The sequence below is a fragment of the Glycine max genome, chromosome 20, assembly GCF_000004515.6.
Source record: "Glycine max cultivar Williams 82 chromosome 20, Glycine_max_v4.0, whole genome shotgun sequence".
Classification (NCBI taxonomy): Eukaryota; Viridiplantae; Streptophyta; class Magnoliopsida; order Fabales; family Fabaceae; genus Glycine; species Glycine max.
Window position 1 is genome coordinate 42381018 of NC_038256.2, and position 25105 is coordinate 42406122.

The 25105-nt window shown below is 32.4% G+C and overlaps 3 protein-coding genes across 7 annotated transcripts; 2 read left to right on the plus strand and 1 right to left on the minus strand.

The window, feature by feature from the left end:
- The first annotated feature begins 207 nt into the window (after positions 1-207).
- Positions 208-7496, plus strand: LOC113000756 (uncharacterized). The gene is made up of 14 exons (XM_026127503.2): positions 208-647; positions 1039-1129; positions 1235-1319; positions 1464-1533; positions 1915-1984; positions 3612-3681; positions 4736-4781; positions 4870-5122; positions 5230-5435; positions 5570-5644; positions 6058-6118; positions 6269-6349; positions 6541-6620; positions 7140-7496. Exons 1-14 carry the CDS (start codon positions 511-513, stop codon positions 7216-7218), a joined length of 1404 nt encoding a protein of 467 aa, XP_025983288.1. The 5' UTR covers positions 208-510; the 3' UTR covers positions 7219-7496.
- Positions 7497-9716: 2220 nt separating this feature from the next.
- LAR1 (leucoanthocyanidin reductase) lies at positions 9717-12251 on the minus strand. Its single transcript, NM_001365121.2, is given in 6 exon segments — positions 9717-10240; positions 10654-10857; positions 10974-11211; positions 11694-11767; positions 11770-11833; positions 11989-12251. Coding segments are annotated over 6 exon segments (1095 nt in total). The 5' UTR covers positions 12196-12251; the 3' UTR covers positions 9717-9932.
- Positions 12252-19502: 7251 nt separating this feature from the next.
- On the plus strand, positions 19503-24341 carry LOC100787422 (NAC domain-containing protein 8-like). Of its 5 annotated transcripts, none has more exons than XM_006605280.3 (6): positions 19503-19596; positions 20572-20707; positions 22095-22281; positions 22365-22849; positions 23532-23927; positions 24030-24341. In XM_006605280.3, the coding sequence occupies exons 1-6, from the start codon at positions 19529-19531 to the stop codon at positions 24084-24086; spliced, it is 1329 nt and encodes a 442-aa protein (XP_006605343.1). In that variant the 5' UTR covers positions 19503-19528; the 3' UTR covers positions 24087-24341.
- Positions 24342-25105: the final 764 nt, after the last annotated feature.

Below are 25105 nucleotides of genomic sequence, written 5' to 3' on the forward strand. Positions count from 1 at the left end.
TCTTCCTTTTCCTTCACAAGCAATTTATTATTTAAAAATATAAATACAATTTATAACTATTTAGTGGAATTCATCTTTGTATAAGATTCCTGGTTGAGTCTCCTACTTTTCTTTTCGAACTCTGAAGTTGATTCCATTTGATATAAAAATGGGTATTTTCGTCCATTCACTGTCGCACTCAACATAAAGATATAAAGATATCAAAGATATCTTAATAAATGAATAGTCGATAGAAACGTTTCTTTAGCGTAGAAGAGACGGGGAGAGAGTAGGAAATGTTTTAAAAAAAGGCAAAGATTTATGTAACGCAAGAAGCTGAGGCTGTTCCCAAGTCTCTCTCTTTGCAACCTCCGAGGAATTTTGGTAGTATCCTCTGCAATATTTTGTCATCAGTTTCAGTTTTGTGATAAAAGTGAGTGAGAGAGAGAAGTGAGTTGTTTCGGTTTCTGTTTCTGTGTGTCAGTAAGTGCTTCTCTTTTGCCCATTTTTTTTTTCTGTGGGAAGAAGAAAATGCTGGTTCGGAGGAGGGTGATGAGTTGGAGAAGGGTGGCGAAGGCCCTTCAGGCTCTGGTAGCTCATGTCTTACTTTTCTCCTTCACTATTTCCCTTGCTCTCAAGCTTGACCATGTCATTCGTCACTCATGGTGGTTAGTTTTCTCTTTCTCTTTCTCTTCACTGATCATTCACGCACTTTCTTTTTGGTTGCCCAATTTAGAAACAGTGGAAATGAATCAAAGGGTCACTGCAAAATTCTAGCTTTCTATGATTTTTGTTTCCAATTACCATATCTAGCGCCCCGGCTCGGTGCTAATTTGTTTCCCCCCTTTTGATTTTCAATGCATGCAGATGTTTCCTTTTTGTTGTTGTTGTTGTTGTTGTAATTTTGGAAAAAAAATGGGCATTCATTAAGGGGAATATGAGTTTATGTAAATCATGCGCAAGTCCTTCATGATAATCATGTCTTAAAATATCATTGCAAAGAAGATAGAGCATATTCTTCCCTATTATAGCTATATTGTAACATGTCTTTTTTGGCAGGAAGGTATTTTTTCCTCTATGGGTTTTTCATGCTGTGGTAGCACGAGGCAGGTTTTCCTTGCCCGCTCCTTCGATGCCTCATGATCGCCGAGTGAGATATGCTTCTTGGAAAATCTTCCCTGTTTTGTGGAAAATTAGAAATTTATCTTGTAGTAGGTTTTTGTGACTGAACTAAAAATAAATTGTTTATGGGCAGTGGGCTCCTTTTCATTCACTCGTAGCAACTCCTCTACTTGTTGCATTTGAGCTACTTCTTTGTATGCATCTCGGGAGCAGTTATGGTAGGCAACATTTTCTTGTGGTGCAGCCATATGGATTTTATTGACCACTGTATCTTCACACCAAGATAAACTGTGATACTTCTTTTATAAGTTATCAATTGTAAGATGATATCAAATTAAATAGTATTTATTGTAATGTTGCAGTGATGAATTTAAGAATTGTCTTCATGCCCCTGATATTTCTTGAAATGGCGATTTTGTTTGATAATGTCAGGTAATTGTCTTGTTCCATTTATAAGCTTACCAAAATTTGTGTTCAAGTAGTTCATAAGGAGTTTGCAGATATATTATAACCCATTCATAGTCCTCCATCTTCTTTAATATTAGCTGGAACTGTCTGAAATAAAATAAAACTTGGCAACAGAATCACCACAAACATTAAACTTTATCCACTGATTTATAAAGTAACCTGCATTTTGGGGTATGCTTTGAACAAATCATTTTGATTGTTGAGAAGTTTCACAACTTAAAAGCTTTTAATAACTGAACTGTATGGCTAGGCATGCTTCTGCTCAATGTTAATAAATTATACAAGCTGCAATACATTCTCTTATAACAAATGGATGCTTTATTGACAACAATGCCTATTTCATAGGATGTGTAGGGCTTTGATGCCTGGAGATGATGAAAATTTGACCGACGAAGCAGTATGGGAAACTCTTCCGGTAGGATATTATTCATTAGTTGATTAATTAATTTAATCAGTGATATGATTTGTAATAGACTAAAATAAGGTCCCTCAATGAAACAAATGAAATTGGCATCTCTACTGGAATTTACTTGGCAATTTAAAATTCCCAGATTTTATGATTTTTAAGTAATATTTATTCAAATCCTTGGTGAATTTCCGAGTGTTATTATTATAGTCTATTGAGGAATGAGGAATGCTAAACAGCTACAAGATTGTGATTATCCACAATTTAAAATGCATTGATGTATATGGTACTATGGTTGTAGATTATACTCCCTTCGTCCCTAAATATAAGACTCTTTCAATTAATTCATGCTCCTTAAGAAAAGTAGTTAATTTAGTTAATCACATTAAATTTGTCAATTAATTGTACTATCATTCGAAAATTACCCTTTTTCTTATCTCTATCCACTTAATTGCTTCTCATTAATGTTTGGAGAGAGAATAATTAAGGGGATGTAGGGAAAAAAATAATTAATGCATCTTTATATTAAAAAAAGTTCTTATAAAAAGGGACAAATAAATTTTTAAAAAGAGTCTTATAATTAGGGATGGAGGGAGCACTTAATTTTTGTTGAAATGCATTAGTACTCAAAATTCAAGTCTCTTTTTTTGCTTTATGGAAAGTAAAAAAAAAAAAAAAAAGAACCTTCAAGCACTATACAATATAAAAAAAAATTGCAACTCCCCTTTTCTTTTTATTCTGTCCTTGTTTTGCACTGAATTGAAAATTATCCTTTTATGTATCAAGTGTGACTTACTGACTCCCATTTTAATGACTCATTTATTTGTTGGCAGTTGACTACCTTTTTGGCATTCACTTTGATGTCTGATGACCAACACTCAAGTTGAATAATATTTCACATTTCATTCTTATAATTTGCCGTATGTGGCATGCTTTAGGAACATGGTATGCCCTGTGTTTGTGTGTGCGTTATATGCAAAGCCACTGGCCAGGGTTTTGAGGGGTGTTTTATAATTTTTGTTATGTAAGAGTGCTATCTGGTTGAAATGGATAGCCACTGCATTATGGCTTATTGGCACTTGTACAATGCACATGCACATTCTACAAGGTAGTTAGTAAGTGTTGGTGTCTTTATATCCTAAGAGTAGGGTTGCACACTGGTATGATGTATAAAACCTTAACCATTGCATTTTGGTGTGCTCAATTTCATCACAATGTCAATGGTTGTTTCCAGGCACTGGGAGCCTTACAACTACCAGTTGCACATCTCATCCTGGGCATCAACAGTTGTTATATTTAACCTTTTTATACATCATATAAGCTGATAACTCTAATTTATCTGTAATGTGTATGATGTTGATAATTTCCTTTCATTGAGGTGATCTTCTAATATTCATGTGACTTCTCTGCATTTCATTTCTCCTTCCTACATTACAAGTAATCATGTGCAGGGAGGAAAGGGAGGATTTATTATGAATATCTTTTGTTCTCATTTTAATAATTGATAATACCTTATTCAAGACTTGTCTACTACAAAGAGAACATTTTAAGTGTTTTACTCAGTTGATTATGTAATCTTTCATTTGTTTGTATTTTCCAAAAGTTCTATACTAAATTGTGTAATTCTCTTTTCTAGCACTTCTGGGTTTCAATATCCATGGTCTTCTTTATTGCTGCCACAGTGTTCACCCTTCTAAAGATATGTGGTAAGTTTTAAATGTCTCTTGAAAACAATTGTTGATCATATAATGAGCTTCTATTCTGTATAATTTCATGGTTAACTTGGAGCTGCTTCTTACTATTGAAATATGACTTTATCATTCCCCATTTTTTTTATCTCTTTATATCTATTGTGTTTGTGATGTTGGCCACAAGGTTGTCAAACTCTCGAGTTAACTAGTAAACTCTTACATTTTTATGGTGGAGGAAACGAGTTAACTCGCTGTCATACTTTTTTATGGATGAACCCGGGTAAACTCTTTTAACTCATGTAAACTCGGGCAAACTCTTTAAACTCATGTAAATAGATTCTTGAGTTTGACAACCTTGGTTGATTAATTTTCCACAACATCTCACTATGATTTATGAAACTGACTCTTTTAAATATACAGACATTAGCTGCCTGCAATATTCTCGGGAGGTGTTCTTACATTTAAACTCAATAGTGGTTGAGCATTAAGAAATCAATCTTCCATATTCTGAAAGTCAATTATATAGTTGTGATATAAGCTGTACTCATATTTGTTAGATTTCAACTTAAAACCAATTGGCTCTAAGTGAAGTTGCCTAACAGATATATAGGCTACACCCCAAGAATTGAGATAGGCGATGTGGGACTTCCTAACCCCTCAAGTATCTAGAGTAGGTTGTGTTCTGTGAAATACTTCGATAAAATACAGATACTAATAAATACAACATCCTGGAGTCAGCGCATATATTAGAACAGTTTTTATTTACAGAACTGAAAAGAATAAATAGTCATTTACCATGTGTTTCTATCACATCTGCATGCATCTATGAAGGTGAGCTGTATTTTCTTTTTTGGTCTATTCCTCCAATAATGAGGATTGATCAAGATGGCTTAGGAAAACAAGTCGTTAAATATGTGTAACCGGATATATACTATCTTTGCCTGATTTGCTCACAGTATGGTTTTGTGCTGTTTTGTGTTACTTTGATCGCATTCCTTACAAATTTCACTGTTTGACGGTGATTGATACTCAAACTTTTTGTTACTAACTTTATTTCAATTACCTCCAGGTGATGTTGCAGCTCTAGGGTGGTGGGACTTGTTTATTAACTTCGGGTATGATCAATATCTTATGGTAGATTGTTTAGTATTTGGCCTTAATCTTGTGCCTTTTCCTTCATAGAATCCTTGTATTCTTTTGCAGCATTGCACAGTGCTTTGCGTTTCTTGTTTGTACAAAGTGGCACAATCCAACTATTCATGGAGGCTGTCATATTACAGAACCGTGTTCATCATCAAATACCATAAGATACCTAGACTTGAGGACAGGAGGCTTAGTTGTTTACACAGATGAAGATAGACAGCAAAATGGGTTCTGCAATCTGCAGGATATCGGCAGCCATATTATGAAAATTCCATTCATTGGTTTCCAAATACTTCTTTTTATGCATTTAGAGGTAGGATAATTGCTAACAAAAATGCTGTCATTATGTTCTCAGAGTTTGTAGGTTTCTTCAATTTTTTTTAATTTTCTTTCCTCTATTTTTTTTCATTTAAATTTTAGGGAACACCATCCAGTGCAAAAAATCTGCCACACTGGGTCATTATTTCCCCACTATTTTTGTTGCAAGGAGCTGGGGTTTTATTTGCAGCTTATAGATTAATAGAGAAGATAGTTCTTTTACTCTACATTGGAGATATTCCTGAAAGATACTCAGCTATAGCATCAAAATCCCGTGAGTGCTTTGGGTTCTTTCGACGTGGGTCAAGGTATCAGTTTAGATGTGATTGGCTAGAAAAAGGAATTTGTCTTCAGTAGATTCTCTACTGAACTTAGAAAAACTTCTCAAGTTTCTGAACTGACATGGACTGTTTGTCATTGCCTGCACTTTCCCTCTTAACAGGTTGCTTGGTTGGTGGTCAATAGATGAAGGAAGTAGAGAGGAAGAAGCTAGACTTTTTTGTGCTGGGAGTCCTGGGTCAGTACTCCACCCTACATTATGGCTCTTTATATTGCATATCTTTAATGTCATTAGCCATTTTCCCCCATGCTTGAGAGCTTTTTAAATCCTGGAACCTGGTTATCACTTTCGTATCCTTCTCTTGGAATTCCCAAGTTGTGTAGTGCAATGATTATTTTTCTTCTTCTAAATTTAGCAAAGTTTTCTATGTCTGTTTTGAAAATAGAATTGTGGAGATCTTGTTCAATTCTGATTTTTCAGTGATGGTTGTTACTATGTCATGTTAACAATTGGAGTGTGCTTGCAATAAGACGAGCTTTGTTCTTTCTCTTTATGCTCTCAAGTGGCTCTTACAACATTAAGTATTTTCCCCTTATGTAAATGCTAATCAAACTTTTCTCTAATTATATGTGATTTGATTTACTATTTAGGTATAATACTTTCACCCCTGAGACGGTGAAGAAAATGCCTAGAACAGATCTGGTTGAGGAGGTAAAGATGTTTCCTTATATCAAAATATGTAGCTACCACATGATTTAATACGATATGGTTTCCTTATTTAAGATTACCTTAGTTAAACCAATTACTCGAGCAGGTTTAACCTTTTAAATACATTTCAATAATCACCCTTGTAACTCACAGATTTGGAGACTACAAGCTGCACTGGGTGAGCAGACACACGTTACAAAATTTAGCCAGGAGGAGTATGAAAGACTTCAAAATGTAGCATTCTCAACTTTGATTGGATTATTTTTGGCATTTTGCAACCCTTTTATTATTAAAACTAGTTTACATAATCTTGTACAAACATTCTTGTTATTAGTTTGTAGGTTATTTTGGTTCATTGTTTGTGCTTGAATGCCTGTCAAGTGTATCAGAATCTAACACTTCAAATTGAACGTTAAATCTATCAGGAGAAGATCTTATGCAGAATTTGCTTTGAGGAGCAGATCAACGTGGTCCTACTTCCCTGCAGGCATCACATTCTTTGTAGGTAAGAGCCCTTGCTTTGCTCCAGTCTGATACTTTTCTGTCATTATCCCAATTAACTTTTCTAAACTCGAGCCCCAAAGAGGGAACTCTAAGGGGCAGTTTGGTTTGAGAGAATATTTTCTTCTTTTATTTTTAATAATCACTTTATTTTCTGTTTTAAAAAGTTTGTATAACAAACAATGAAGACCGAAAATAAAAAAAATATTTTCACTGTTTCCTCTACAAGCTTTTGAATACGGGAAACAAAATAAAAATAAGGTGACATTTTTACAATTAAAGGTAATCAAGTAAGAACTGAAAACGTTTTCTGAAACCAAATGGTCCCATGTGCTATGTTTGAAGCAGGAAAATAGTGGCAGTATCACCTTTTGTTTTAGTGAGGAAATTTCCAGCACTATGCTGCTTTTGTAAAGAATCTATTCATTCAATTGCTTGCAAATATGTTATCAGGGACTTGTGTTTAAAGAAATTGGTTGTTTCTTTTTTTCCCTTTTCTTCGGACTTGCAATGTGGATATTAGCACTTGCTGCGAAAAATGTAAAAGGTGCCCTGTCTGCCGTGGATCCATTGAAGAAAGGATGCCTGTATATGATGTATAGACCGAGTTCAATGAAGATGTATAGGTATCTTACTGATCATCCAGCTTGTGATTTTAGATGAGGCAAGCGCTGAGAATTATCAATTTCTCTTCTCATAGATATGATGAACATCAGAAGTTGTATAGAATTTTAAACGTGTTACTCCCCCTCCCTCCTAATTTTTCTTCCATAGTGCATTTTTGCAATTCTGAAGGGATTGCCAATAGTTGCATTGTCTTGAATTTTGGTATCGTAAGGATTTATCTACACCAAAAACGAAAGATGGCATATTTGAGGTATGGTTTTATCTTTAATATTGTCTATTTTGACGTTGGTCTAAGCCTTATGGTTTTATCTTTAATATGGTGTTTCCATAGGTTAAGAAGAGATGTTTATAAATTAATTTTTGTCTCGACTCCTAAGGATGTTGTACCGGAACAATATCCATTCACCATTGTTGGATTTAAAGGTCTATTATTTGTTTGAACCACCTATGCACAACATAAGCTACTTTTGGTTACCTACAATTGTTACTAATAAATTTTTATTCACGCACATCTATTATACTTGTAGAATGTAGACTATAATGTAGTCTGAAAGAAAAAAAAGAATAAGGTGATCGTATTTTACAGACTAAACTTAAACAAAACTCGGATAAGTATGGTTGTAGGTAGGGACATGCGCCCCTTTGGATGACCTGCCATTGGAAACATTTCTTTACACACGGAGCAAAGGAAAAAATGATACGTAAATACTAAAATAAATACGTGATAGTCAAACAGGACCTCTTGAATGTTTGTTGGGGGTTGCGTCAATCATTTCTTAGTCTAACAAAGCGTCCTTTTCTGCTAAATTTGCCCTTGTCATTGGCTTTCACTTAGAATTGTAAGGATCTGGGCCATGAATTGTGACTTGCTTCTAGAACTGGACCATATGAAGATATTAGATGAAGCATTTAATTCTTTGAAGGCTGAATGTAGGTTGAGGTACAGGTAGATTATCCTTGTCTTTTTTAGTCACTATTGATGTTTATGTTTTGTTATCATATTATAAGAGTAAAATATTTATTAATTTGTTGATGATTAAATTTTATAGAAGAACTTGACTAATTGACTAATTATTTTTAGTAGGATTTGTCCTTCTAACAATATTTTTTTATCCGTTCAATTTTACTCAAATCATTGTAATGTTGGTTTACTATTGATGTATTAAGTCTATAACCTTAAGTGCTAGGTGAGAGGGGGTTAGTTCAAAGTCAAATAAGAAATCTTGTATACTTATTACACTAAAGTGACTTGAGTCAAGGACAAATAAATATACAGGGACTAGCAGGGACTTCACCCCCTCTCCCTATGCCTTTTTATCAATTGTTATTGTTATTAATTAGGCTAATTATTCTTTGTATATTATTATAAGTCGTATTTACCTATTTATATATCTAATTATTAGGATTATATTATAAACATATTTATATATAATTGTTAAAAATTTGATGACATTGGGTAAAATATATTTTTAGTTTCTATACTTTCATTCAATCTTTTTAATTCCTAAACTTTCATATCAAACAATTTAGTCCCTAAATTTTATAAAAAGTGTGTTTTTAGTCTCCCTCAAAACTTAAGTTAAAAAAGTGTAAAAATTGAGAAGCCCTAAGACTAAAATAATTTTTTTTTTATAAATGTCAGTGACTAAATTGTAACATATAAAAATTCACAGAATTAAAAATAAGATTCTAATGAAAGTATAAGAGACTAAAAACATGTTTTACCTTAATTATTATTTGTTTGATTACTATTGTCCTTATGAGACCAAAAAATATTTAAAAACTTTAAAAAAAATTAGTATGAATTATTTTCTTCCTGTATCATTCGAAATAAAAATCAATTTTAGTTTTACATGTAAAATTAATAAATTAAATAATTTAATAAAAATTATTGTTTATTAAATATTTATTCGCTAGAAAATTAAAATGCAAAAAAAAAAAAAAAATCAGTCTCTCCTTGGTTGACTACTGACTTGAGTGTAGAGTGACTTTATAGCTACCCATTTTTTTTATTTCACAATATCTAGGATTCCCTTGGAGCATTCAGAGTCACATCAACCAGAACTTAGTCCTAGACTTATGATCAATGATTAAATTCCAACATGTCAGCCTAGTCCATGTCGGATTGAGTTATAAACTCACTCTAAACTAATTTATCGTTTTCTAATTCTACTACTTGACTGACGGATAGCAAGCAGGTCAAATCTGTTATTGTTCTTCTTATAGCTGCAACGGATGCTTCAACTGAACAGTGTCCATCACAATATTTTACTTTTTTTATCCATACACTGCTCAAATCACAGTACTCGTGGGGGCGTTACTTAGATTCTTTATAATCTTTGTATATTTTCTGCGACTATAAAGTAGATTACTCTTTTTGCTTAAACTTTTGTTTTATTACAAAATAATTTATCTACTTTTATCTTTGTCAGAGAGAAAATAGGAGTAAGTTTTTCAAGAACATCTATAGACTATGTATTCCAGGTTCAGGGCTTCAAGACGGTGAATAGTAAATCTTAAAATATTACCCAATTACACGAAGATTTGACACCAAAGCAGAGTGACAACTAACAGAATTTGTTGCACCTAAGATCATACTCTAGGAATACAATAAAACATTTTAGATGAAACAGCCTTCAAAATAACATCAACATCTAATGACTCAGATACATTTCCTCCTCACCAAAGCCTAGTAATTGGTAACAACAAATTTGGAACATTTTTTAGGAGGTGGCTCTTCTCCACAGGAAGCTTTGAATGGCACTGCTTCCACTACAGACTCTGTGCCGGCAATTTTATTTTCCCCTTTATGAATCTTGTCATCGATCATAATAGCAAAGGCGTCGAAGCAATCCTCCAAGCTTCTGAATGCTTCTTCAGGATAGAGAGTGCTAATCTCAACATCACCAAGTCCATCTATGTTGAAGTTAACTTGACAACCTTTGATGAATATGTCATGAGTGAAAGATGCCACAATGCTTCGTGGTATGCAATTTTCTGCACATGAACAGATCAAAAGTAATACTCGTGCACGTTTGTTTAAACTTTTCCAAGGGACTTTGCATCATCCCAAGGTATAAGACGCAAAAGACACCATCAAAAGAGTGAAAATTGGTTGCAACGTGTAAACAAACATACCCTCATGCAGTGTGAGTGAGGAATGCTTTTAATGAGTACACATATCCTGCATTAGTACTTGAGATTATAATTGTAGATCATTTTAAGTCTTGACTTTACAAATTAATCTTTTAGTTAATGATATTTTGTAAAATCAAACTTTTGTAAAGTTGGAGACTAAAGTAATTAATAGGGACTAAAATAGGGGTATGTTCCCTCTTTATAAACATAAATCATTAAATATGGACAAAGTTTTGAGACACAAAAAAGGAGGAATTGGTGAATGATTGAACCTGCAGCTACTGCTAGAAGATCATCTTCTGAAATGGTCACTCTGGGGATTGTACGGCCAATTTTCTTTTCCCACAAAGAAGCAAGCTCGTTGACGCTGTAACAATTGTTAGATGGTCGAAAATGAACATTTTTGTTCACTGTCCTTACATCATCAATAACTTTCATTGTGAACTTTCCAATATCAATGCCATCAACAAAGTAAGCTGCACACATGAAAAAAAAATTGTCACGGTTTATTGTTTAGTGATAGTTGATTTCATGAATAGGTCAATTTGTTCAATACATGTATGGAATAGTGGTTGTTTTTGTTTACTTATACCTTTGACATTGCCATGACCATATATCTGCAATTGATCCAAAGGTGGAGGAAGCTGTGAGGGGTGGCAATTGTCATGGTAAGGCCAAGAAGCAATGGAATTGCAACATATATTGGTGAATGGAACCCCAGATTCCTCAACCACACGCCTAACCAATCGCTTCTCCTTGTACATTGTTAGGCCTGGCTCCACAGGATCTGCTTTGTCCACATCGTGCCCAAACTCTGAAGGCAAAAACCTCTGCAACATTACATTATAACACGTAAGAAATTCTACACTTAACATTGAATATCATTTGATGAATAGTAATGATTTATTAGTGAAGTGACTTTGTTCTGTTTGGATGCCGTTGAACATAATATTTGGTAGGGTCTCTCCATTTGAAAACCACCGTTCATCAATACCACTATTCACTACGCCAATTTGTACTCTTCAGTGGGATAAACCACACAGTAAATGGACTTTTTTTTTAAATATAAAGTTTATATACATAACTCTTGCATCATAAAAAAATGTACACAATTCTTGCTACATGAACGGTTTTTGTCATTCATTTGTTTCGATAGTTACAATATAATAAAGAAAAAACATTCACGTACAAAATGAAACGTATATTTGTGTCAGTGCACGAACTAACTGTTTTTATTTTTTTAAAATGTAAAAAAAAGAAGAGGAATTTGCCATTTAATAAATTAGTAAATTAGAAAAGAGTAAAATAATACCTTAATAGTCTTAACAGATTTCATGGCCTCCACCAGTATAAGCTGATCCAGCAAGCTCTTAGCCCCAATAGCAGAATGACAATGTCTATTTCATACTCTTTCAAAATCTTTTCCACGAAATCCTTGTTATTTATCACACCCTGCCACAAAATACAACACAACAGATTAGTATCTATGAAAAGAAATGAAACTTACCACATTCTTCTAAACATATTATTATTTCTAACAAAGTTACCAAACTAATATTTACCGATAAAAAAAATATATATATTATATAATATGGATGATCACTCACGTGAATGACAATGGCACCTTTGTCTTGGAAGGTTTTAACAATGGCATCCTTGGAAGGGACAAGAGGTCCTGGCCGAACAAGCAAACAAGTGGGGTGTTCTGAGGTGAGGCTTGCCTCAGCCACAAACTTGCCTATGAAACCTGTTGCTCCGATGATGAGAACACGATCCTTGGTGGTGGTGGGAATGGCTGGTGGTGAAGTTACCATGCTTTTTGGATGGGAATATTGAAAGAGTTATGTTATGATGATGACAATTTGGGCATGCAATACCAAAAGGGTGATTGGTGGTTTATATAGGACAAATGAACGTTACTAGAGCTAGAAAAAGCAATAGTTACGTTACGTGTAGTGTAATGTAGTGGTGCTCTAAATGTTTTTCATCTACTCTTCAACACACATGACCCTTTAACTTCATACTGAAAATTTATGTGGCAGTTCCGCCTAGGTTGTCATATCAAATTTTACAAGTGCCAGGGTTTTACTTTTATATCACTACTACTTATATTAAAGGTTTATATAAATATATACCCAAAGATATAAACTTAATAGTGAGACTTCGCCTCGCCCTTACTATATGCCTTCTTTGACTGATAGATAGTTGCATCATTCGTCCACAAATGATGTGGAAACTAAAAAAAATATAGAAGGAGAAAATAATGAATTATTTTATCAAAATCATTGCACGGCTGCTTGAATTTAAGGTCCATTTATCTATGTCCTTTTTATTATATAAAATTGTCATTTTAAACAAATATATGTTTTAAAAATTTATGACAGTGTCTAACTTTTTAAAACTTTAAATTAAAATTATCAATATTTCTTATAAGTTGAAAACAATAAATTATATCATAAAATATTTTTTTTCTGGAAATTCTTATTACACAAACGAAGCCCAATAGCTTCTGACACGTAATTTTGTAAATTTACAATAGATTAGTTTTAAAATAATAAATAAATTTGGATTCGAATTATGATGCTCTATAATTAGTGGATGCTTACAAACCATATATATATCTGATAAAAATTGGATACAAAATCAATATAATTAGCGAATTGAAGTGTTAGTATGGAAAATATTTTTTTTTTCTAATTTTTAAAGACCTTATAAAATAATAAATTAAATTTATATGTATTATCAGTATATTTTTTAACACAAATAACTAATAGAAATTGATCATTTTGTTATGTCGTTCTATTTATTATATATTGGTGATACAAATTAGTGCATGTTTATTTAAAAATATTTTAATAGTACATATAAATTAAATTTTGAAAAATATTTTTTATAATTAAACTAAATACATATTATTTGATCAATATAATGTTGGTTCGAGAGTATATTCTGCACTAATCTCACGACGATCCTAAAAAAATACTCTATTTTTAAAAAAATTAAATATTCATTTAAAATGCATATCTGTTCTTAACTATGATTTCTTATGTTATCTGCTTGGAAACCACTCTCAATTGATTAAGACTCCTTGTTACAAACATCAAAATCCAAATCCTAAAGCGTTTTTATGTAAACAAGAATAAGAGAATTAATGATATGAAGAGATCATCCATTTTGTTGAGACCTTCCGTTATCGACCAAAGATGGTGGGGTAAGCACACACGAGAGTTAAATTTGTGTCCGTCTGATCAAACATAAAGTGGCATTTAGCATTCTGGAGGTATGCGCCACAAAAAAGTAAGACAAAGACTTACGCCATGTTTGTGTAACCGTTTCAATTGTGAGCAACACGTTGGTGTGTGTTTCAGACACATCTCGGTCTTCTTTTCTTTCTTGAAAGAATTCACCTTATCAATATGTATCTCTTTTCATCTAAATTATACTAATTTTTATAAATTTAAAGATTGAATTAAGAAAATTTGATCTTATAAAATAGTATTAGGCAAAGTAAGTTAGAGTAAATTAATTTTTGGTTTTAGACAAGTCTGTCTTTTCATGGGAGAGGAGAGGTGCATAACACAATCCATTGCAAAACACTAAGCTCACGATTGCTTCCTCTCATCTCATCGTCACCTATCATTCTGTCATAACAAGTACATTTGTTTTTTCAATATTTGAACAACCTCGATCTTCAAATGGGTAATATTCACAAGAAACATAATTTATTTTGTACAAGTGAAAAGCTAGCCTTGGTATTTGTCAAAGACAGAAGAACACACACACCAAGTGATCAGATGCCATTACAAACAACTCTCACATGCATGCCTTGTCAATTGTAATTCAATCATAGAGCATACAGTACTCCATTACTTGTTACATTAATTTGAGGTATTTGGTTGTATGCAGTTATGGTAGCTAGGCAGCATTTTTTATAGGAAGAGGACGATAGTCCAACAACCCCACAGTGATAGGCCCAAAAGGAAAATCCCAACCACCAAGGCACCTAAAAGATTACGTGTGAGAAGATCCTGCAATCAGTTATGGAAGGAATAGCTGGCAGCCTCTAGCCTCTTGTTTGTTAGAATCATTTCGTTAGTGTTGAGTGGTATCGAGAAGGACCAACCTCAGAAGAAGTTCGTCCAGTTTGGACAGCCATGAGGTTGAGTTGATTGGAGGTACTGGACAGCCATGAGGTTGAGTTGATTGGAGGTGAGTTCGACAATGACCTCTCCATAGTGGAGTTGGTCATTCATGCTCAATGAAAATACCAAAATGTTATGAATGCAGAGATAAACCCCTTAAAATGTTATGAATCCAAGAAGAAGAATGAAGAAAAAAAGTCTGATAGTTATTCTCTTGCTGCCTTCATACAAGGCAAAGGCCCGATATATAGCTAACATAGGTACTAAACGACACCACTCACTGTGGGGTTGTTGGACTATCGTCCTCTTCCTATCAATTTTCTAGTGGTGTAGCCATATGGATTTTGCTCACCATATGTCATTCAGTCACAGAAACACATTACTTGTTACATTAATTTTGGAATGTTGCAACTTTTCTTAAACGTTTATATATGCATCTGAAATAATATAATGGCAAGTCATGTGCGTTGAGTTAGCTTATTTATGCAACTTGCAACTTCTCACTCTAAACTAATTTCTTGTTTCTAATCCTACTATTTGACTAACAGATGGCAAGCATCTAAGGTGGCAAAATTTGTTATACTCTAGTTCTTTGTGGCTGCAAAGGCAGGATGCTTCTTCTAGCTTCTACTGAACAGTGCCCATCACAGTAAATTACATTATTATATATCCATAAACAGCACAAATCACAGTACTTGTGGGGGCCAACTACATAGATTCTTTGTAATCTTTGCATATTTTGTACAGCTATTACTTCCCATACAATATAGCCTGGAGTTCCCCTACCCCCCTAAATTTAAACAAATTACTCTCATTTTGCTTAAATCATGGTTTTATTACATGAATTTGTTGCACCTCAGAACGTACTCTAGGAATATAATAAAATATTTTAGGCAAAACAGTCATCGAAATAACATCAACATAAAAGGTTCATATCTGACACATGCATTAATTTCCACCTGATCACCCAAGTCTAGTAATTGTTAATGACGAATTTAGAACATTTTCTAGGTGACTCTTCTCCACAGGATTTCCACCTGCATGATTCATCAAGATAAAGGGTTCTAATCTCAGCATCATTGAATCCATCTATGTTATAGTTAACTTCACAACCTTAATTTGATGAATATATCATGGGTGAAAGATGCCACAATACTTTCTGATACACGATTCTCTGCACTTGCACACATCCAAAGTGATAGCCATGCAGTGGAATGAGTAAATAGACCCCACTTTAGAACGTGAGATTAATTGCAGGTCATGTTACTTTTTGCTTTACAAAACTTTTCGTACTTCAGTCGCTTACTTTATAAACATCATTCACTTTAATCTCTTAATTTTGTAAAATCAAAGTTTGTTAAAATTAGAGAGTAGAGACTAAAGGAATCATTACTTACATTTGCAAGGACCAAAGTGGTGGTCCGGCTCTCTCTTTAAATTAACATGAATCATAAAATATGGTCAAAAGATCTTGAGAAATAATAAAAAAAAAAAGGAGGAGGAATTGATGAATGATTGAACCTACGGCTGCTGCTCATTGATCCTGTAACAGATGGTCGAAAATGAACACTTTTGTTGACTGTTCTGACATCATCAACAACCTTCATTGTGAACTTTACAATATCAAAGCCATCAACAGAGGTGCTTACATGAAAAAATTTGTCAGAGTTTATTGTATAGTGATAGTTGATTCCAGGAATAGGACATGTAAGGAAGAGTAGTTGTTAATACTTATACCTTTGGCATTGCCACGCCTAATCAATCTCTTCTTTTTGTACATTGTTAGACCTGGCTCCCAATAGTAGAAATGACGAATTCTATTTCATACTCTTTCAAAATCTTTTCCATTAACTAAGTCCTTGTTATTTATCACACCTTGCCATGAATCCAATTTAATTGACTGGGCACTGCTACGCGCACCAGCTGATCTTCAATCCGAAAGTTTTTTTTTAAATATTTGTAACGAATTAATTTAAAATTAATGGCCCAAACAACAATTAAACGTGTGACTTTTAGATTATTAGCACAACACTGTAATCAATTGAGCTAATAAACCAATTACATTATAAAATAAATAATGTTGTTATACATAACATTAAAAATTTTAATGTAATTTAAATAATAAATTTTGTGATAATTAATTTTGATATAACTCATACTAATTATTTAATCCATATTTTTTATAAAAAATTTAATATATTACATTTTTTAATAAATTAATTTATTAATATATTAAATTTTTTAATAATAAATATTTTTTATTTATAAAAAAATATACGAATTAAATAATTTATATGAGTTATATCAAAATTAATTATCACAAAATTTATTATTTAAATTTACACGCATATTAAATATACATTAAAAATTTTAATGTTATGTATAATAACATTATTTATTTTATAATGTAATTGGTTCATTAGGTTAGCTTGTTAGAATGTTGTGTTAATAACCTGAAAATTTTTTGTTTGAAAAAAAAATAAAAAATAAAACTTTTGAATTGGGCTTATACGAATCAGCTGACCCGTAAGCCTTTGATCCGTATGTGCTGATCCATAAGCCGTGCGCCTCATACAGATCAACTTCATATGGATCAGCTGATCCATCCATTTACAAAAGGGTAAAATGAGAAAAATGTGAAATTTCTGAGTGTATCAGCAATTTCGCTGGGTGCGCATAGCAGTGCCTTGTTCGACTTTGTATTCGGCCCGATATTTAAACACGTATCAATTATCTAAATGGACCTACAAAATTCAGGCCCAAAAAATGGCAAGCTTATTCTATCCGAGGCATTTTGAATCCTGCACCTCTCAATTTTAAAATATTCCCAAACCATCCTTTCTAAAGTCCTTCACCTCAACTTCAAGTAGCAAGCGATCTAAATACCTTCCATTGCCGCGAGGACTGGGATCCTTAAAGTTAATAACCTAAAGGAAAAATTTCACGTTACAGAGGCATGTAGCTGCAATGGAGAGAATCAAATACGAATGAGAGGAAACAAATTCAAAAATGGTAGTACCTTGAGTGGAGAAGCGTTTGTTTCTTTCGACGTCAAGTGATGTCTATTTTGAAAATGGTCATTTTGGAAGCGGATAACTATTTTGGAAATGATTTATTTTCCTATTATATAATATCTATTATGGAATTGTATATGTATAATAGAATTTTTCTATCATGGAATAATTATTTTGAAAAATATTTTTCTATTCTAAAAGTAATATATGCATTCTGAATAGTTATTCTAAAATAAGATTTTTTTTTCTATTGTAGAGAAATTATTTTGGGAAAAAAATTATATTTCGAAATAGTTATTCTAGAAATGTATGTGTTTAGAAATAACTATTTTAAAATAGGATTTTTTCTATTAGGAAATAACTATTTCAAAAAAAAAATGGTACTATAGAATAGTTATTTCAAAATACATAATTTCTGGAATACCTATCTCGAAACGTGGGGTGAAGAAGGGCTTCGCAAGGCTGCAGTCGTGCTTTCGGGGTTTGGGAATAATAAGATGGGTGAAGAATCCAATATCATATTTTCAGAAAAACTTAAATTTTTTCTTATACAAAACGCCACCTAAGGGATGTTAATTATTCTTTTTGGACTAACATATAAGCAAAATAATATAACTTTAAAAAGTTGACTAATGTCATTTAATTCTACTAAATATATTCTAATTTTTCTCCTAAAGTATCATTTATTCGTTAGAATTTGATATCAAAAATAAAAAAATTGAAATAGGATCAAAATTAATTTAAAGGTGTTTTTAGGATAGTTTTATTAAATAGGATAAAATATTTACATTTTGTTTATATTTAAGTTTGTTTTTTTGTTTATAATTCAGTCAAAAGAGAGTAATTAGGTAGAGAAAAAAAATAAAATTATTACAAATTATCATTGCTTTGATGCATCAGAAATATAAGAAGAAGAAAAAAACCGTTTATGAGGATATAAGATCCTATTGCATCAGAAAACAAATGAAATCTAAGCTCAGGTGGACAAGCATTCTACACCAAATTAAAAGACAATTGTCATTCATGGCTCCAATACTCTTACAAGTTATTATTCTAATTTGGGTTACAAAATGATTTGTGTGTCATAAATTATCCATAAATTAATTTGTGTGTCATGACAAAAATGGAAAGAAGCATAATGATATTGTTAAGTAAAAACAAATTCTGATAGATGTTGCGATTTGAGATTATTCTAACTTGTATAGAGTACAAGATAAGACAGAATTTCATCTACATATTATATTGTATATATTTATTTAATTTTATTTTTTAATATTTATTTCTTTTAAATATACTTCTTAATTTTAATTTCAAATTTTATTTGATTTAATTATTAGTCTAAAACATTTATATATCGATTATTCCAAACCACTTTTCCTTATCTTTATATTTTTTTTAACTATTTATTCATCTCTTTCAATTTACTATTTTCATCTTTATTTTTAAAAGAAATTTCAATAAAAAATGGCATTTATTTTTATCATAAATTAAAAATATAGTTTATATATTAAAAACTTAATTCATAATAAATTTTATTTATATAAAAATATTTATTTATCCTATAATATATATATATATATATATATATATATATATATATATATATATATATAAAGGATACAATAGATAATATATATTTTAAAACTGTTTTAAAAGTTTAAAGAAATGAAGTCAAAATCTCTTAATAAATTACTTTTTACTCATTTTAAGAAAATTATTTTTAATATAACTAAGAAGATTGATTTATTTGTAAAATACAGTTATCACTTTATGTTTAAACTGAAGATCGAATTCAATACTGATCAAGAGATTCAAGTATTAAATTATTTGTATTAATAACTTTTAATTTTCATTTTTTTTAAAACATAGAAAAACGTCATTTATAAATAACAAAGATTTTGATAAGAAATAATAATACAAAATTGCATTTAAAAACAAAAAAATTAGAAGGAGAAAAATAAAATAATAAAAATCAAAGAGAGGGAAAGAGAATGCTAAAGACGATTTTGAATCTCTCACACTTGATTGCATCATTCTCCGACCTCTTTCCTATGGCAGGGTATGTATTTTCCTTCTCTGCTTCACTTTCAAACATCATCAAACAAGAACACTGTTGCCTTGTGCTTCTTTTTCTATATTGCAAATGGGGTTTGCTACTTTCATGTAAAGATCACACCTTTTTGGGGATTTCTGTTGAGTTTTTCTGAGTTGGCTTTTTTTCCGGCTCTGTTCATTGTTCTATTAGCGAGAACTAAATAGAAGATCACCCTAAGCGATTGAAAGTTTAGATTTTTGTTTCCTCTATTCTTCACACTTTTTCTGATGATGCGTTTAGTAGTGGAATGCCCCTTCTTTAGTTTAGTGTTACCTGAGTTTGGATTATGCTAGTGGTTTGGCTTTGCTTAATTTTTACAGTAAAATAGCTTTTCAGGATAATTTTCTCTGTGATCAATCATGTTGATCATAAGCAAGGTTTTAAAAAATGGTCCACGACCACAATTTTGGCTGCAATGTCAAGGTTTTTTGGAGTATCTGCAAGTGCGATTGTGGTCACATCGGTCGCATTTGTCTGCAATTTCCTGCAATATCAAGGATTGTGATGAAACCACGACCGCAAGGCTGCAATTTAAAACCTTGATCATAAGTTTATCTGAAAGTTAGTCAAAACTTGTTAAAAATTTCAAAGTTTACTTGGTTGACCTAGGTAGTTCCAGTCAAATAATAAAGAATTTATTCTGATGTGCCTCTTAGATTGCATGTCTTTCTGAGTTTCTAAGCCATCTTTGTTCTAAGTTTAGAGGGCCAAGTGTTTTTCCTTTGTTTGAATTAGTCTTTTATTAATTCCATCACTTGCATTTGTAACTTCATCTTTTTATTTGTTCTTTCTTGGTATGCATTATCCTTTGGAAGCTCAAGCTACAGGACTCTTGTTATTTTGATCTTAGTTTTTGGACCATTTGTTTATTATGATTTATCTTCTGAAGTGATGCATGGTCTCAGACTGTTAAAATTGTGTTTCTACTTGTATATGCAGACCATCGTGGTTGGTGGACAAAAGTAGAATTGCAACCAAAATAAAGAGTGCCTCTGGAACATGTGGTAAAGTTATATGGAAAAGCAATCCTTCCAGAGCTTGCCCAAGCTGTCACCATGTTATTGACAACAGTGATGTATGTGTATCTTTTTAATCTAGCTTTTTTGTTTCAGAGTATATTTCATAGGAACATTTTTTCTTCACAGATATAGATATTGCAATTGTGCATGTAAGGTTTATTTCATGTAAAATGTTTGTCCTCAGCCTCCTTCACCTCTAGTTTTGTACTTGTGTGTTTGTTTACTTTTCAATTCATTATTACATTTTATCATAATTATGCTAGTCTTGATAGTATTTTTGGTTCTTTGCAGAGTTTTGACAGTGATCTTCTATGAGAGTGATTGTATATGAAAAAGAAAATGTTTTTCAGTTATGCCTTAGTTAGAGCTACTATAAACTTAAAGGGAAAAAAATGAGGGAAATAATTTATCCTAACTGGATCAAATGTAATGTAATAATGAGAAAACATTTAAATATTTACATTTAGGAAATAACTTGTTACTTTTCTTTATGTTTGTCTCTACACTATAGGAGATAGTCTCATCATTTTGTACTTGGATGCTAGTTTGTAATCATATGGCAAAGTCAGTTTAACCTTAGGTTAAGGCTAGCTATGACTTTTTTTGGCTTAACTACCACTTATGAATTGACAAGAGATGAATGACTTACTCTTTACTTTTGAATATATAAGTTATGTAGTTGCTGCTATTCTCAACTACATATAGTATGTGTTTGGATTCATGTTGGATCTTCTAAAATCACATTGAAATACTAGCTAACCAGATTGTAAATAAATGTTCATATGTTTGGTCTTGTGTTGAGGAATTGATTTGAAGCAACTACAAGTAGCTTTTGCTTTGGATAAAAAAATTAATCAGGTTTTACTACTAACTTGCTTTTAGGATAAAAACATATAAACATAAATCATTTCACTTCAAAATCAATTTTGCAAACACTTGCTCAACACGCACAAATATATTTTTCTTTGAAGTATAATTGCTTTATAAGATATTGAAAATATTCAGTTTCAGATTATGTAGCACCAAGTAGTTCATTCCTAATATTCATATCATGTGTACATGAATTTTCAACTACACTGGAGAAGTAACAGGGTCTTGTGTCTTAGTAATATGTTATTAAACTTCTGGAGAAGGAAACCATCAGTTTCTTACTGGGTCTCCCGATCTTTATCCACAAAATTTGACACCAACTAGAGGGCTACAGGCATTGTCCAAGTACCATTTTCATGATCTCAAATGTTTGTTACTTGAGTGTCTGCTTTTCTTATTTTTTAACTGTGCTACTTGCCATACTTCTGGAGTCACAGAAATGTGTCCTAAAAGTTTATTGGCATTATTGAGTTCGTTTAAACATATACTAGTTCAAAACTTCATTCTTTTGTCCCCAAGTATTACATTTATAGTTGTAGGTGTTCTCTTACATTTGAAACTTCATGCTGTTAGGTAGCACAAGAATGGCCTGGACTACCTATTGGTGTTAAATTTGATCCATCTGATCAAGAGATAATTTGGCACTTGCTTGCAAAAGTTGGTGCTGGAAATTCAAAACCCCACCCTTTCATTGATGAATTTATTACTACTCTTGAAGTGGATGATGGGATTTGTTATACTCATCCTCAACATTTACCAGGTGGATAGCATGAGTTTTATTCAAATCTTAATACTGGATTATTTTTCAATCAATGTAAATAGTTATATGATTATAAAATTTAGGTGTCAAGCAAGATGGAAGTTCTTCTCACTTTTTCCATCGAGTAATCAAGGCGTATAATACTGGCAGTCGAAAGCGTCGAAAAATATGTGGTCAGGATTTTGGTGATGTCCGCTGGCACAAGACTGGAAGGACTAAACCTGTCATCTTGAATGGGATCCAGAAAGGCTGTAAAAAGATTATGGTCCTGTATATAAGCCCAGTGAGAGGAGGAAAATCTGAGAAAACTAATTGGGTTATGCATCAATATCATTTAGGAACAGAAGAGGATGAAAAGGATGGAGAGTATGTCATCTCTAAAGTGTTTTACCAGCAGCAGCAAGTCAAATTTGGTGAAAAAGATGACCAGGATATTCCTGAAATCACTGAAGCAACTACAGTTAAAGTGGATCCAGCCACTCCCAAATCTGTGACTCCTGAACCTCCTCGTATTGAAAAGCGATGTTCAAATCTAGACCTAGGACAAGAATCACATCACATTCCTCAGGTAAAACCTCAATCTTCATTTTCTTAGCAAATGTAATTTTTTTTTTTATCGTATGCCACAGACATTTTCTTCTTGTGTGTTTTACATTGTTTTAGGAAGAGAATGTATCACATAATGAGAATGTAACTGGTCCTTTGCAATCATATGTTGGACCCCTTTTTTCTTCACACAAAATCATTTTAAGCATTGAATCTGGATTTAATCTTTGGCATGTCTTTTGCTAAGATGTCAAAATCAAAATGAAAGTTGCTATTAATCTAATGTAAAAGGTCTATTTGTGGTTTTATTTCTATGCCACCAAATATCTAATTTGCTCCGGTAATAGTGAATTAGGCTAATATGATTAAAGGATGTGCTATGATCTGGCTTTTTTTAGAGTAGATATTTATTTCATGTGGTTTTGTTCCCAATAAATGCATGCTTACTTGTTGCCCCTTCTCCAAAATAATTTCATACACTTATAATCGTTCTTGGTTATTAATAGTTTAATACTGAAATCAGCTGACCACTTTGCTAAGATTCTTGATGTCATTTCTTTAAGACCTTAATGACAGTGATATGAAAATTTTGTGAGACTAATTTTGATAGCTGTCACTTGTGGGAAATGTGAAAAATAGTACCTACAGAAGTTGATAATTCTTGTTCTTCTGTTTTGGTCTTCTGCACTATAATTATTCCAAAGCATCCTCAGACAGATTATTTAGATGACCTTCAGGCTGTTTGTGAAGATCTTGCAAAAGATGATCTATTGATAGTAGAAACTCAAAATAATGAAGCGATAGATAATATAGAAAACAATGCTGAGGAAGACTCAAAATGGTGGGATAGTGAGTCACAGAATCTGTTGAGCTCACAACAACTTGTCGAAGCATTGTTCTTGTGTGATGATCTCCTTCAAAGTCAATCTCCCAAGAGGGATGAGGAAAATGAACACAAGAAACGACCCAGTCTTTCTGTTTATGCTGATCTAGGACCAGAGCATCTGAAGAAAGATATCGAAGAGTGTCAAAATCTTGTCCTTGACCCTGCAAATGTAGTGCCTGAGACACCACCTTCAGAATTTCGACTAAGTCAGCTGGTATATTCATGTTGTCAATGATTTAGCATTACATTGAATTCATTTTAGTTGTCACTACTACCTAATTTTCTTCATTGGTAATACATTTTTTTGTTTCTGTAGGATTTCAGTTCACAGGATAGCTTTGTTTCCTGGTGTGCCAACAAAGCAATCGACTAATATGGTTCTTCACCTCAGATGAGAAGTAAAGTTTTTTGTAATATTTTTTTTTTAGAACTTCTCAGTTTAGGATCAGGACTTAATTGAATTGTTGCTTTGCTTGATTAACTGGGATGTAATAGAAAACAGTGAACTTGTGTTTTGATACTTTGACTAACCATGCTGAACCATCCTTGCTTTTTGTTGTGGTGAAATTATAGTATGTCCCTTCCAGGTTCTCAGATCTGGGATGTGGACCTGACTTGCCCACATGTACACAGACACATGTTTCTCGCTCTGAAAGTGAAAGATACACTTGTTTATTACTGTTTTTAAAACCTTTGAAGTATAATGTCCCTATAGTCAAATGCATTGTCTACCATTAAACACTTTAAAAAAAATGTGTAGTGGTGCCAGATTCATGAACATTAAGAGTGTTACAGTTTATTCCAGGTTGTGTTGGCTTGTAACTTGTGAGAGCTACCCGCAAGCATGCTTTCATTTTCAGGGTTAGCATTAATGCCTTTTGGGATGGAGAGTGCCCCGCAAGAGCAGAGACCAAACCCTTTTTAATCATTCTTTAAAAATTGGCCAAGGCTTGTCATAAAGTGATAATAAAATTACTAAGGTTTAATGCTGGCTTTGCTGTTGTGAAAAAATAAACAGTAACCTAAACATCCTGGCTAATCTTCCCATTTGTATTTTTTTTTTTTTACTTTGACCCAAGAAAAATTAAAAGAAATGGAATAATGTGTATTTAATAAGAACATAGTGTATGGCATGCTATTCAAGTTTGTTTCTACTCTTTATTGACATCATGTTACTAGTTTTGGAGAGGTAAGAACAGCTGTATTTTCATGATGTATAATAATATATCATGCAATTATGAGTTAATTACCTTATCTTCTTGCCTTGCCTTTGTCTTGATTTATCTCCAATGCAATTGTAAATCTAGAAACATTTGAAAACCCTTCCCCCCAGCTTTGGATTCCTTCATCTTAATGTGTCATTCTACAAGAAAATTGTGGGTCATCTAACAT

Coding starts and splice junctions, on each gene's coding strand:
- LOC100787422 (XM_006605280.3), top strand. CDS start 19,529: ATGCTAAAGACGATTTTGAATCTCTCACACTTGATTGCATCATTCTCC. Junction 22,850..23,531: donor AATCACATCACATTCCTCAG/GTAAAACCTCAA, acceptor ATTATTCCAAAG/CATCCTCAGACAGATTATTT. Junction 23,928..24,029: donor AATTTCGACTAAGTCAGCTG/GTATATTCATGT, acceptor TTGTTTCTGTAG/GATTTCAGTTCACAGGATAG.
- LOC113000756 (XM_026127503.2), top strand. CDS start 511: ATGCTGGTTCGGAGGAGGGTGATGAGTTGGAGAAGGGTGGCGAAGGCC. Junction 5,123..5,229: donor TTCTTTTTATGCATTTAGAG/GTAGGATAATTG, acceptor TTTAAATTTTAG/GGAACACCATCCAGTGCAAA. Junction 6,119..6,268: donor GAACAGATCTGGTTGAGGAG/GTAAAGATGTTT, acceptor TGTAACTCACAG/ATTTGGAGACTACAAGCTGC.